This window comes from Mastigoproctus giganteus, chromosome 3 (genome assembly GCF_048544385.1).
Source record: "Mastigoproctus giganteus isolate SK-2022 chromosome 3, ASM4854438v1, whole genome shotgun sequence".
In the NCBI taxonomy this organism is placed as follows: Eukaryota; Metazoa; Arthropoda; class Arachnida; order Uropygi; family Thelyphonidae; genus Mastigoproctus; species Mastigoproctus giganteus.
This window is the reverse complement of record NC_143577.1, coordinates 78,339,354-78,354,601: the sequence shown is the minus strand read 5'-3', so window position 1 is coordinate 78,354,601 and position 15,248 is coordinate 78,339,354. Positions and strand designations below refer to the sequence as shown.

Sequence of the window (15,248 nt, the reverse complement as noted above, 5' to 3'; positions counted from 1 at the left end):
ATTACAAGATTATCTAGCTTATTGCCAGAGTTTAATACACCTCTGGCATTCCCCTCCCTGAATAACTCCTCATGTGTGAATGTAGATGCAAAATATTCATTTAGTTTTTTAGCTACCTGAGCCAGATCATCAACAGTCAAACCATCGATATCAAGTGGACCAATCTGATTCATCCCCTTCCTTCTAGAGTTTACATAAGTAAAGAACTCTTTGTTGTTTTTCTTTGCATCCTTTGCCAAAGATTTCTTGTAATCTGCCTTCGCCTGCCTAACCTCCTTTGTAACTTGGTTACAGATCAACTTATATCTATCATGGGCTTCTGTGTCACCTGTTATTTTATATGTATCCCCTGCATTTTTTTTCTCTGTCACATGTCTAATTAGTTCATCTGACATCCATTTAGGCCTAAACCTTGAACAATATTTCTTAGTTGGTGTGAAAAGCCTAGTAGCATTCCAAGATTAATTCTATGAATGCTTCCTATTTTGAATTTGCTGTTGGTAACACTTCATATGGTCCCACCGTATAGAATTTAAATACTGTCTCAAACCACCATAGTCACCTTTACGAAAGCAAAAATCCTTCCCTTTACTCTTGAAGGTAGTTACCCTTGATTTATTGGATGATTGTTTTCTGCAGCAGCATGTTCGAGAGGCAACCAGCGAGAGTAATACTCTTGATCTGGTTATCAGCAGTGATCATTCGTGTATTAAGAATTTGCAGATAAAGGAACCACTAGGTGGCAGTGATCACAGTGTACTGATGTGAGATTTACTTAAAGATATAATTACCATCAGGGATAAAGGAAAGGGTTTTTGCTTCCGTAAAGGTGAGTACAGTGGTCTAAGAAAGTTTTTAAATTCTGTACAGTGGGATAAAATGATGATGTTACCAACAATAAATTCTAAGTGGGAAGCATTCAAGGAATTAATCTTGGATGCTACTAAAAGTTTCATACCTATTAAGAAATATTGTTCAAGGTTTAGGCCTAAATGGTTATCTAATGAACTAATGAGACTCCTAACAGGGAAGAAAAATGCATATAAATTATCAAGCGACTCAGAAGCCTATGGCAGATATAAGCTAGTCTGTAATCAGGTCACTAAGGAGGTTCGGCAGGCGAAGGCAGATTACGAGAAATCCTTGGCAAAAGATGCTAAGAAAAACAGCAAGGATTTCTTTACTTATATAAACTCTAAAAGGAAGGGGATGAATCTGATTGGTCCACTTGACATCGATGGTTCGATTGTTGACGATCCTGCTCAGATAGCAAACAAACTGAATGAGTGTTTTGCATCTACATTCACACATGAGGAATTATTAAGGTTTGAAAATGGCAGAAGGTTATCAAATTGTAGCAGGGTACTTAATGATTTTGTAATAACTGAGAACAAAGTTGAGGAGAAATTGTTGAAGTTAAACATAAGAAAAGCACCTGAGGTGGTGGGATCTATTCAGTTATATTAAAGGAGGCGGCAAACCCTTAGCCATAATTATGAGAGCATCCTTGGACTCAGGGGAGTGTCCCATAGACTGGAGATGTGCAAATGTATCCCCAATTCACTAAGCGGGTTTGAAGGGTGACACGTGTAATTACAGACCAGTTAGTTTAACTTCTGTTCCTGGTAAAATAATAGAGTCACTTGTTAAAGATGCATTGTGGGATCATCTAGACAAGACTGCAGCAATAATTCAGACACAGCATGGGTTTGTTAAGGTGTCTGACAAATTTGATAGGATATTATGATGTGGTTACAAAGGAACTGGATGCAAAAAATAATTTTGATATCATATATTTGGATTTGAGGAAAGCTTTTGACACTGTTGTGCGTGAAAGAGTATTGTACAAATTGGAGCAGAATGGTATTAAGGGTAAGTTGCTACAATGGATAACAGGATGGTTAAGTGGGAGAAGACAGAGGGTGGTAATCAATGGGTGCTGCTCTTCGTGGACTAATGTTATTAGTGGAGTTCCACAGATTTGGTGTTGGGTCCACTGTTGTTTTGTATATTTATCAATGATATTGATGAAGGTATATCAGGCTTAATGTCGAAGTTTGCAGATGATAGAAAGGTTGGCAGGGTTGTTAATGACAGTAATGGCAGTGTGCTACCGCAACAGGATCTAGATAATTTGGGCATATGGGCTAAGAAGTGGCAACTGAAGTTTAACCTTGACAAACGCAAAGTACTGCATATGGGTAGAAGTAACCCCAGAGAAACTTACCAATTGTGTGGTACTAAGCTTAAGGTGGTAGAAATTGAAAAAGACCTGGGAGTAATTGTGCAGGCAGATATGAAGTTTTCTGAGCAATGCAGACAGGCTGCCATGGGGTTTTGTCAATGATATATAGGAATTTTGCTACCAGGAAAAGCAGGTGATTGTCCCTCTGTATAAGGCACTGGTCAGGCCACGCCTTGAGTACTGAGTATGGGTCTGGAGGCCTCATTTTAGGAAGGATGTAGATTTACTTGAGCATGTACAGAGAAGGGCAACAAGATTGGTGAGGGTAATGAAGGGATCCTCTTACCAAGAGAGGCTTAAGTTCTTCAAATTGCAGTGGCTGGAGACTAGGCACCTGTGCGGTGATCTGATTGAGGTGTATAAGGCCTTGAATGGGTTGAGCACCCTGAAATCTGGTGGGATCCTTCCACTTGTTCAGATTACGAACCTAAAAAAAAAGGTAAAGTGCAGCCATTATTAACCCACTGCAGGATAGAAGCCTCCTCAACAACTCATGCTGAGGGAAATGGACCATAATCTGCCACGCTGGTCCAGTGCGGGTTGGCAGATCGACCGTATTCAGCATTTAGGGGCTTGAACCCCGGTCTACTCAAAGAGTGTGCGCTACTGCACTCCCGCTCCTGACCACTCAGCTATGGAGGCGGCTAAGGGGACATCAATTCAAATTAAGAAAAGACAGATGTAGAATTGATGTGCGGAAATTTGCCTTTAGCCAGCGGGTGGTTAATTGCTAGAACAAACTTCCATCTGTCGTTGTGGAAGTTGATAGGCTGAATAAATTTAAGGAGGAACTGGACAGGCATTTGGAGGGAATGGTGTGTTTTTTTTTTTTTTTTTTTTGGCTGATGCTGCATAAGGTCATACACATGCTTTCTTGCATCACATGCCACTACTACTACTACCTCTTTGAGTAAATCCTACTTCAGCACACTTTGATCACTGCCACATAGTGGTTCCTTTATCTGCAGATTCTTAATGCATGAAGAATCACTACTGATGATCATATCAAGAGTATTACTCCCTCTAGTTGCTTTCTGAACATGCTGCTGTAGAAAACAATCATCCAAATAAATCCATAAAAGCCTTGCTTGTGTGTGAGTGACCAACCCACAAATTCCAGTCAATCTCTGGGAAATTAAAATCCCCCATTATAAGACATTCTGATTTACTCGCCCACTCTATTTCTCTGCGCAGTTGCTCATTATATTCATCAGATTCATTGAAGGAGAGGTATATTGAACAACTAAAGGTGTGTACCAATTTTATACAAAAAGAAAAATGTGAGTCGTGGCAGAGTTTTGTGAAGGCAAAAATGAATGAAGATGCTTGGAGTCTCCCATATAAAATAACTGCGGAGAAATTGAAAATTGAGAAGGTATACCATATAATTAAGAGTGAGATGGAACTCTTGTTACAAATGGATGTTGGAGGTGGTCTCTTCTTTGTTACTAGGATTGTGCAGAGATGGTTACACACAGGCACAAATGGATATTAGTTTTTAATAGAAATTATATAGAGGATAGACAAGAGTAAGATTTTATGATAGTTGAATTGCACCATGCCTTAATGACTAGGGGGAGAAGGCACCAGGCATTGATCAGATTTTGCCAGAAGTTATAAAGAAGTTTGGAGATAATCATGGGGATGTTCTCCTTGATTTGTAATATAGTTGTTTACAGGAAGGTGTTTTTCCAGCACAGTGGAAGGAATAATAGAAATTTTTTGAAGAGTCTTGATTAGGATGCTACAGATCCCTCTTCTTACAGACCAATAGTTTTGCTGTCACTCTTAGGAAAAGTCCTTGAAAGGCTTGTGATGATAACATTTGAAAAATATTATGTACAAAAAAGGCCTTAATAGCCCAGGCAATTCAGCTTCAGGAGTGGTAGGTCGACTGAGAATGCAATACAGCAGATAGTGCAAACCACTCACGAGACAGGAAAACTGTGTCCTAGGTATATTTATTGATGCATTTGATCAGCTGAGGTGGGATAATTTCCTTTGTAGAGTAAGATGTATGGGTTGTACAAAACAGTTCTACAAAATTTTGAAAGATTATTTTAGAGCTAGATTAATAATACTAATCACAAAATATACTAAAGTTACTAGAAAGGTGACAAGAGGAGCACCACCTCAAAGCTCTATATTTATTTTTATTTATTAATTAAAGCAGTCCTAGCTAACTGATGCCAATCCCTCTGTCATTTACACATAATTTAGCAGTACTCTAATACCGCTGTCACCAACCTTTCGGACCTCATGGACCACTAAACTCAAAATTTTGAATCCCATGGACCACTACCATGATTTTTTCCATAAAAGTAACATTCTAAATATGAAATGGTAGTTACACTTGTTTTTGCACTCCAAGTTATTTGCAAAAAATTGGATATCATTAATGTTAATATAATTAATAATATAATGGCCTTATAATGATAAAAAAAAGTATAATAAATAAATGCAGATATATTCATTAATGAAAAATGCAAAAAAACATTAAATTTCATTTTATTAAAAAAGAATTAACAGAAATAATTAATATTAACAATTATCAAATATTAAGTGCACCTCGACATAGAGGTGTATAAAGGATTAATTATAGCAAAATAATCAGTGTGACATTTGTTGCTGCTTGTTTGAAATAAGCCGTTGGATTCTTGGTGCCAATGACGTAACTGCAACACTGAGAGCCGTTTGTATTTCTAGCTGACAGCGGTACTTGTTTTTAATTGCCATAACCGATGAAAATGTCTTTTCACACATATATGTAGTTGTGAATGGAATTAAAATTTTGATGGCCTTTTCACTCAGCACTCGGTACTCACTTTTTACGGAAAGCCAAATATGAGATCTTGTTAGGGACGAGTGGAATTTACCTTTGAGACTGTTGTTGGATGATAGATCGATTAGGCTTTCTTTTTCTTTCATGTTCAAATTACCATCCTCTATTATCCACGTATTTCCGTGTCTGGGGTCCCCTTCCTTTGGGTAATAACAACCAAAAGAGTCAGTGAGCGACTGTAAGTGAAATCGAACAAGAGTTATTACCTGTCGGTTGACATCCTCATGTTTCATATAATCATCAAAATTTGGGAACATTTGAAGATCTTCTTCAGCCAACCGCGTTTGCCACAGCAATATCTTCCTTTGAAATGCATCCATTTTGCCTCGCAGTGTGAACACGTCTATAAGCTGTCCTTGCAAGGATGTGTTCAGCTCATTTAACAGAGAAAAAATATCTGCCGGGTATGCAAGCTTGGCTAGCCAATCATTGTCGGACAAGAAATCATGGAACCTCGAATTATTTTGCTGCTGGAAGAATAACTTGACTTCTTGGCGCAGGTCGAACAATCGGGTTAGTACTTTGTCCCTCGACAGCCATCTCACCTCAGCGTGAAGAAGAACATGAGTATGCCGAGAGCTCATTTCTTCACAAAGTGCCTCAAATATTCAAGAATTGAGCACTTTGTGGTGAATTTCGTTTACAATTTTAATTACATCAGAGAGTACTTCGTGTAGTTCTGGAGATAATCTTTTCACCACAAGTTGCTCATGATGGATAATAGAATGAGTAAACAAGATGTCTGTGTGTCCAACATCTTTCACTTTTGTAACGAACGATGTCCAGTCATGCTTGCGGCACTGTCTGTGCATATCCCAACACATTTCTTCCATTCAATACTGTGTTTCAGGAAATAACCATTAAGTGCATTGAAAATTTCAGAGTTGTTCTATCCGACAAGATTAGCGAACAGAGGCATTGTATTCGCTAATCTTGGCAATCAAACCTCACAAAACAAAGAAGAACTGTCTTGTTAGTTATGTATGTTGATTCGTCAAGTTGAATTGAATAAAATGTAGAATTTTTCACAAGTGCAATCACTTGGGCGCCTCCGTAGCCAGGTGGGCAGGAGCAGCAGTGCGTAGCACACGCTTCTTGATTAGACCGGGGTTCGAGCCTGTGACCACCAAATACGGAGGATGCGGAAAGGTCAGGGAATGACCACCGCATATCCCCGGAGCAATATGGCCTTAGTTGCTAATGCTCCTAAAATCCAAATAACAAACAAACAAACAAACAAACAAGCAATCACTTGATTTTCAATATCTTCAGCCATGTCTTCAATTCTGCGTTTCACAGTGTTAGCGGATATAGGAATTCCTTTCAGTTTCTGGACAGCCTGTTTCCCCAAAACCTCTTCACAGGCTTGTAACAAGCAAGGCTTAATTAATTCTTCTCCAATCGTTTGTTATGTTTGTTTGTTATTTGGTTTTTGGAGCATTAGCAACTAAGGCCATATTGCTCTGGGGATATGCGGTGGTCATTCCCTGACCTTTCCGCATCCTCCGTATTTGGTGAGCATGGGCTCGAACCCCGGTCTGATCAAGAAGCGTGTGCTACGCACTGCTGCTCCTGCCCACCTGGCTTCTTCAATTGGAGAAGAGGCGCCTTCTCCAATCGTATATGGCTTTTTACATCTCGTGATTTGAAGTGCTATCAAATAAAAAGATTTTACTAAGGACTTATCTACAACAATCATTGTTGCTAATGAACTTTTTTGCTTTTGCAAATTTTCACGCATCCTTTTTGGAAGTATTCAACTGGCTTTTTAGCTAAATCTGGGTGTTTTGACTGCAAGTGCCTGCTTAGTTTCGAAGGTTTCATGGCATCATTGGATAAACTCTCAGAACATGTAATACAAAGCAGCTATGGATCCAGTTCACTTCCAGATTCTTGAATAAATCCAAACTTCAAGTAGTCTACATCATATTTTCTTGAAACTTGGAACTTTTTCTTCTCTCCACCTCCAGTTCTAATGTCCTTACTGACGATGCATTGTGGTGGCTGCGGAGGCTCTGATTCATTAACCAACTCATGACGACGCGATGTACTACCTAAGAAGCACAAAATGCTTGCTTGCTTTTTCTGACTCATCGGGGTTATTTTTTTTGAATCTAAAACCAAACAAGAAAGCTCTTTGATGCTATTAAATATCATATCTTATAATAGATCTTATAATATATCAGATCTTATAATAGATCAGATTTGAAATTAGAGAAAATTAGGTTCCAAAATGAGATTATACAGAAATGGCAGCATCATCAGGACAGCTTGCTGCTGGGTCGGGTCATGTATGCCTTTTTGCCTGGTGTGCGAGTCAAGAAAGATTTGAGGGGTTGGCCTGAACTGGGATTCTTTGCTGCTGTGCTTATAACTGGGTATGGTATAAGAAAAAGGCTTGTTGAACTAGGTATTGAATCCATATTGTGTTTGTAATGAAATTGTGGATGTATTAAGATGTGTAAAATATAATGATTTAAGAGATATTTTTATTCAAAAAATGGGTATCAACTCATTTAAGTATTTGGAGCTTCTCTATGTTACTTTTATCATATAAGTAATTATAACTATCGGAAACTTAATTTTTATTAAAAATAGTAATAACTGAATAAACGTCTTACAAACTGTGATGCATATATATCAGATAATGTACATTCATTTAATTTTCTTCCTCTTCACCACTGCTAAGTACAATCAGACGAGAATGTTTTCTCTGTTGCAGAATATCTTCAACAGAACTTCTGAACTTCCTTCTGCAGTATCTAGATTTCGTGCTCTTCTGCTCCCTTTAAAAAATCGTTAATCTGGGTTTGTTTGCTTTTGCTTGATAGATCTTTGTAAATTTCATGGTATAGAGCTAAGCATTTTTGAGGCTCCCTTTTGAACTTTGGGCTCCTTTTAGTCGAAGGATCTGCATTCAAAAAATAAGATTCTAATTGCTCAGCTAAGTTTATGCCTTTCTGTATGCTTTTTAGTGTAAAATTTGGAACTTCAGAATTTTCATCTGTGCTATCATTTTCTGAATTGATTTGGTTTACCTCTGATGCCATTTCCACCAAATCCACTTTGCCAGCCTCTTTTTTTACCAGTAATTCTTGACTGTCTTCAGTAGTCATATTATCAAAACCTTCCCCTCCTACTGACTTAGCAAGTTCTGCTATCACACTGATTATTATTATTATTATTATTAATAATAATAATAATGTAGTGCAAGGAAGCCTGAGGCTTATGCTGCACCAGCTAAAAAAAAATTTCCGAGTTACCCAGAGAGAGAGAGAGAGTCAGAAGTAGAAGGGAACCACCAAGAAACAGAAGAATGATGATATCTAGCTCAGGACCCTGGGTGTGCCAAGCCCATACTCACCAGATGTGAGCCCTTGGGGTTAAATTCTGGCCATACATTTTTCCAAAACGCACATGTTGACAGTTTTACTTCTCTGAGCAATAAAACTATGATTCCGATACAATCCACAATTGAAAAATGTTTCCGAGCCTCCATCATTTCAATAGATTCGGAATTAATTTTTTCCAAAATCCATTTAATGATTTTCTGATATAATGAGTTTTAAGGGTAGACCCCTTAAAATTAGATCAAGGCATTAGATAATGCCTTGATCTAATGGCTGAATTAAAGAAGTTGTATTAGGTGGTAGGAACATTACTTTGACATTTTGGATGAATTGAATTTTTTGGATGGCCTGGCACATTATCCAATAGTAATAAAACTTTGAAATCTAGATTTTTCCACTTTAAATAGTTTTCCATAGCTGGCACAAAACAATTTAGAAACCATTCTTTAAATATATCAGCAGTTACACAAATTATGCCCAAGTTTCTTAGGCATAATTTAGGGCTGGAATTAAATTCGTAACAGTGAAATTATTCCAGTGCGGTTCTTAAGAACAAAGCTTAGTAATACATACCCAGTAAAATTTATAAACAATCGAATAAAAATCAATATAACCTTACAAAAATCTTAAAAGTCATGAACTGGACACTTCAAAGTCACAATTTTTTATGGTCGCAAGCAAGCACAAGTTCAATAGCATGGAACCTAACACAGGAAATTCCCAATAATTTTTTTTCCCATAACGTCTAGCAAGTTAGTGGCGGGGATTAACAAAAAAAGAATGGAAATATTGAAAAATTACATCCAACATAATAGCAGGGTTTTCTCTGCTTAAAAATTGTGAGGTTTGCAGCAATTCTCTAACCATGTTAGAGCGAAACCATGTTATGTATGTGCCATGTTGTGCGAGGATTGCTGCAATTATCATTTGTGTTAGAGTGAAACCGTGTTATACGGGGTTGCTGTATTGTATATTGTATATTTTGAGTTATTTATCAAATTGGAAGTTTATTTATTTACTGATTGCAAATATAGTTTTTATAGAGTTGGAGTCTTATTTGTTTATTGGATGTAAATTAAATATGTATTGTTGAGCAGGAATTATTTTATTTTATTTTACATGTATAAATATCAGCAATATTATATTGCTGATATTTATACATGTTGAGAGTTTAAATTTATGTGCTTGAAGTTTAAAGTTGATTTCCACAGGAGGAAAAATGCTTCAGAGTTATTATTATAATCAGCCATATGATGCAAGGAAGCCTGAGGCTTTATAATTGTTTTATTTGTGTAATATGTCATTTGTGACATATTATACAAGTGGCTGAGCATTAGCTCAGGAAATGCAAAGGCTAGATTAAATAAATAAATGCAAAAAAAAAATTATAAAAAAATAGTTGGTGTTGCATTCTGTAAATTAAAAGTAAAAAATATGATGAAACATTTCGTCTCTCTGCAATTTAGCAGCTTTAACCTACAGATATTGATGTGTTTTTATCAAATGCATTTGTACATTTTTTGGAGATATAGAACTTTTACTAAGACTGAATAGCAGAACTTGTGTCTGGTATTTTTGGCCTCCCTGTTTTTGATGATAGGGAGCAGCATGTGGCCACAGTAACACTCATGCCTACATCTAGAAGCTACCCATGTATTTTCTGATATTAATTTTGTTCTAATTTAAAGTTTTTATGTGCTTCACAGAGTGAATATTAAATTAAATGTTTTACATAGTTTTTAAATTAGCTGTAAGTTCTGAACTAATTTTTATTATGTTAATTTCTAATATGAAATGAAACATTTTATATGAGCACATAACATTCTTTATTTTGATTAAAGTATTTTATTTATATAGAAAATTGCCTTTATAAGGCAATGCAAATGTCAACAAACATAAGCTTTTTCCATTGTCAAATGGATTTGCCTTCCAAATAGGAGAACTCCAAATTATATTACCTCCTATTTGCCTTCACAAATAGGAGGTAATATAAATGTTAGTTACATAATATTTTCTTTAACCATCAAGTGGGAATGAACTTCAGTATTGCTTTAATGTTTTCATTTTCAGTCTGCATCGTTATTTGTGAAGGCAAACAAAGCATAGCCATAAATAAAACATCTAATTTCCTGATGTTGGTGCATGCAATACAACTTGCTTGCTCGCTCACCTAACTTTTTTTGGTATGGCTGATGTTAATTATTTTTTTAATTACAAAAATTAAAAATAATGAAGAATAAATAATCTCCTTTGTTTAAAATTACTTCATATTTTCCCCTAAAAAATATATTGAATGATGTAAAATGCATGCCCATGGATTGTTTTTGATGCAAGAAAGGTTTGTCATTATTGTCCATCCTTTGCACTTTTGCAATAAGTAATTAGAATTATAAGCTGCATATCAAGCCTCAATTAATATAAATTGATAAGAAACAACTGGTGCAGTCAAGAAGAGATTGATGAATATTTTGATTTGCCCACTTGATGGTTAATGGCACAGTTTAAGTAATTGGGATTATAGGCTACAAATAAAGTTGCAATTACTACAAATGGTAATAAACAACTAATGCAGTCAACAGGAGGATTGATAAGTTCAGCTTTCACTCTGATTCTCATGAAGACCTTTTGGATTGAATTTGGTATCTGCACCAACCCTTTTTAGTTGGTACAGAATTAATGTCATCACTTTTATAAGGGTGAATTGGTCTGGAGAGGCATGAGTGCTATTGTGTCCACATGCTGATCCTTGTAATCAAAAAGAGAGAAGAGAGAGGCCAACGGTATTGTATATGTGGCAGTTATGTTGTGCCATATTTTGGCTTTAGTAAAAATAATTTTAAAAAATAAAATAAAGATCCTTCAGGCTCTTACCCATTCTATATATCACAGCCACTGGAGAAAGGCTTAGATTTGTAAAGTGATAATGCACGGCTAGTTGACAGCATGCTGGATGAGGAGGAAATAAAGTTCATGGATTATCCAGATTGACCATCTTGCATTTTCTGACTTTAACCTGTTTGAGCATTCATATGATTTGCTGAGCATATATATATAGTTGCTCAGACAGATCCACCTGTGATTTTTCATAAGCACTGAAGAATGTCCCCAATGAAAAGTGCAAGAATGCAAGTACAAAAGATCAAGATGCCCTAGATCTTTTGTAATTTATTCAGTAAACTAAAAATTTGCCTGATGCAATGTTCAAGAAAAAACAAAACATCAACTTTGCAGAATGAAGTCATTCAAAAGTTAATCCTTGTTTAGGGCAGTTATTTAAGACCCTTTTAGAGGTAAATAGAAAATTCCATGGGTGGAGGGGGGCATAGGATTTTTATGATAGATTATATCGAATAACACAGCTTCACATTATACAAAGGAGAAAATACATCTATAATTATTCCTGTACATACCTTATAAAAACTTATTAATAATGGACAAATTACTCAGACCTATATAGTAATGTTTTTGATAGATTAGAGGTATAAAATTAATTTCTTCAAATTGATGTATGAGGTTCTGCCAGAAAGTTCTGAAATTGAACTAGTAACACAAAAAATTATGCACTATTTGGAATGTGGAATGTATTCCCTTCAGAGTGGTCACTTCATAACTGAATAGCCTCATTCCAATGATGCTACCACTTACTGAAACACATGCTTAAAAGCATCTTCTTTTGGAATTGCTACATATTCTCATTGTGTTTTTAATAATGTCCTCCCTGGTGTCTTGTCTTCTTTCTTTAAGTTGAGCTTTCAGTTTAGGAAAGAGGATTACATGGGGAAATTGGGAGAATTGGCCAGACATAAATACCATAGGAATGCTGTGCTTCACCAAATATTCAACCACAGATGGGATTGTATACAAGGATAGATATTACATGATGAACAGGCCAGGTACAATTTTCCTGCAAATTAAATCGTGCATAAATGCTTGACTGTCTTGATAGAATGTTTAATTCATAGTTTTTACCTTTGGGAAGGTACTTATAGAGAATTTGGCCAACAGCACCTTGGCAATTTGATCCTCAGATTTTATATATTTCATTACTTTGTTTTAAATATTTATTACCTTAATTTTATATTTTCATTGCTTTATATACTTGCATTGGTTTCTTTAGTGATGTAGTCAATCAAGAAATAGAAAAAAATCAAGCAGCCATTAGTAGTCATAAAGAAAAAGTTCAGAAATTAAGAATGACAATAAATAGCTTAGAATATGAAAATTTAAACATTATGAAATTAATTCAGAAAAGGACACCTTTGGAAAATGAAAAAGAAACATTATCTTCAGAGAACGAAAAAATAGAAAAGACTTCAAAGGTAAGGAAAAAAATCAATTTTATCCACAAAAGATTCATACTTATGGGGTTTCTTTCTAATGATAATAATCACCACCTAAATGTCTGTGACATTATTTCATTAAAATAAATGAGGTTCTTGATGTTGTAACAGTGATTTTCCTTTCATTTTATGTCATATCTTTTGGTAGGTATTTCTACTATATTTATTTATTTTTATTATTTTTTATTTTATTTTATTTTTTTTGTTTTTGTTTATTTGGATTTTAGTGGCTAATTGGCAACTCTGGCTATATAACTTTGACTCCATAAGTTTTAAAAGGAATTCTTAAAAAGTGATTTAAAAAAACACTGCCCTCCACCTAAGGTTTAGGCAGAATGATTGAGTTTATTGAAATAAAGGAAAGTATTCCAATACCCAAGGAAAGGAAAAACATTCCAATACCCAACCATTTTTTAATAACAATTTTGACAATATTTTGAAATCCATGTGGAGATCATTGCCAACTTTAGAAGAGGCAATAAAGTGGTTGTTAAAAATAGTTATGGAGAGACTTAAATAAATGCTGCACCATTTGTAAATTCTAATAATTATTTTGAAAGTTAGGAGAAACTCTTACTTTGAGTATGGAGCTATTCTTAGTGTCTGCCCATGTTTATCTGGTGAGAGTTAAACTCATACCCAAGTATGTTACAAATGGTTGTGTTTTACAAATAGATTATAAAAATTAGCAGCATTAGTAAAGGCACATAATGCAAGAAAGCAAGCTTATATAGCATCAGCCAAAAAAAAAAAAATCTAATTTCACCCACCCACTTGCTCCAAAAGGTTCTGAGTATATATAGCTTGAAGAATTTTCATAAATTAGATGCTAAATAGTGATAATCAAAAGTTTTCCTTGATTATCACTATTTATAGCTTTGGTTATCACTATTGCCTTGATTATCATGTACATTGAAAAGAGTTTTGAAAAATAATAAAAAATACCATCCACTGAAAAATTAATTTATTTTATTTTATGTTCATTTTAGTTGTATAGTAGAACAAATGTGATATTATTGTGCATCAGTGCTTTTTTGGTGAAAATACAAGTACCAACAACCTCCATGCATTTCTCCATAGAGGTTGTTGGTACTTGTATTTCAACTTGTACTCCACTCTCTTCTTTTGGCTGAAGAGAATGGAATCTAGTTCTGGTGGCCTGTTGCTGTGGATATACCTTTCATATGTGCAATGATCTTTTATTTGAAGAGGAATACTCTTTCTTGGTGTTGGCACTTTCTTTCTTTCTCATTGATGGCTGTCTGTGGCAAAATTTTGCCAAAATATGTAAAGTGTTTATTCCTATATTTTTTAGAATTAGTTATTCCCATTCTCCCAAGAAATTAAAACTATGCTTAATATTGTTTCTGCTATTCAAACATTTCACTGATTACACTGATTTCATAAAATAACCATTCCACACATTATTTACAGAATGATGCTTCCTGAGTTATGGAATAATATATATGATCACTTCACATTTTGCATAATTCAATCTGTATGCTGTCACAAACTCTATTATTGTCTATTATTAATGAAGACGCCATTATTGTTCTACACTAATGTCATGATTGTAATAATAGTGTACTTACAAAACATGCATTCCCAGACAAATGGCACATGCTTACATTCTGGCCTTTCCAAAACCTGAAAAAGATCCTACTAATCCACACCTACCAGCTGCATGAGCAAGGTTGTGGCAAAAATTATCAGAATGCTCAATTGACCTGGTTCCTAATACAACATGATCTCAATTTCATGCAATGTGGTTTTTGTAAGGGTAAATCCATGTTTGATCTGCTGGTTCGATCAGAAATAAACATGTTATGATACTGTTTGACATAGAAAAAGCCTTTTGCACTGCATAGAGTTATGGCGTATTACAGGACCTATACAAGCCAGCATTGCTGGTCAATCTCCCACTGTTCATCAAAAACTTCCTGCATGAACAGACTTTTCATAACTTTGTAAGTTTACAAACCTCCTTGTGGAAGTTTAAACTTCCACAAGGAGTCCCACAAGGCTCATTACTTAGTGGCATTTTATTTATCATGAAAATAAATATAATGCAGAACCTACCAAAAACAGTATCTACCATTCTGTATTCAGATGACCTCTATTTTCTGCTATTCCCCCAATATGCAAATGGTGAATAGGCAATTGCAAGGTGCAATTGACAAAATTGTTACATAAACCAGCAAAAATAGCTTCTGCCTCTCAACTCAAAATATCATTGGAATACACTTTTGTAGGAAACTTAATCTACATCCAGACCCAGATAAAAGATTTGATAAAAAAAAAAAAAAAAACTTACTTTCCTTGAGGTATAAAAACCTCCAGATAATATGCCTGAAAAAACTAAACATCTTAAGGGTGCTATCTGCCAAAACATGGAGAACCATCCGATTTACACTGCTGCATTTGTACCACATGCTAATGTAGTTGTGACTAGATTATGGGTCTATAGCTCA

General features: G+C 35.2%; 1 protein-coding gene across 1 annotated transcript in view; it reads left to right on the top strand.

Annotated features, from left to right (window-relative positions):
* LOC150088099 (DNA repair protein RAD50.L-like) overlaps positions 1-15,248 on the top strand; it is a 553,006-nt gene that overhangs the window by 311,375 nt on the left and 226,383 nt on the right. The window contains exon 12 of the mRNA XM_090370570.1: positions 12,555-12,756. Coding sequence (XP_090226696.1) covers positions 12,555-12,756 — 202 coding nt within the window. The remainder of the gene's footprint in view (positions 1-12,554; positions 12,757-15,248) is intronic.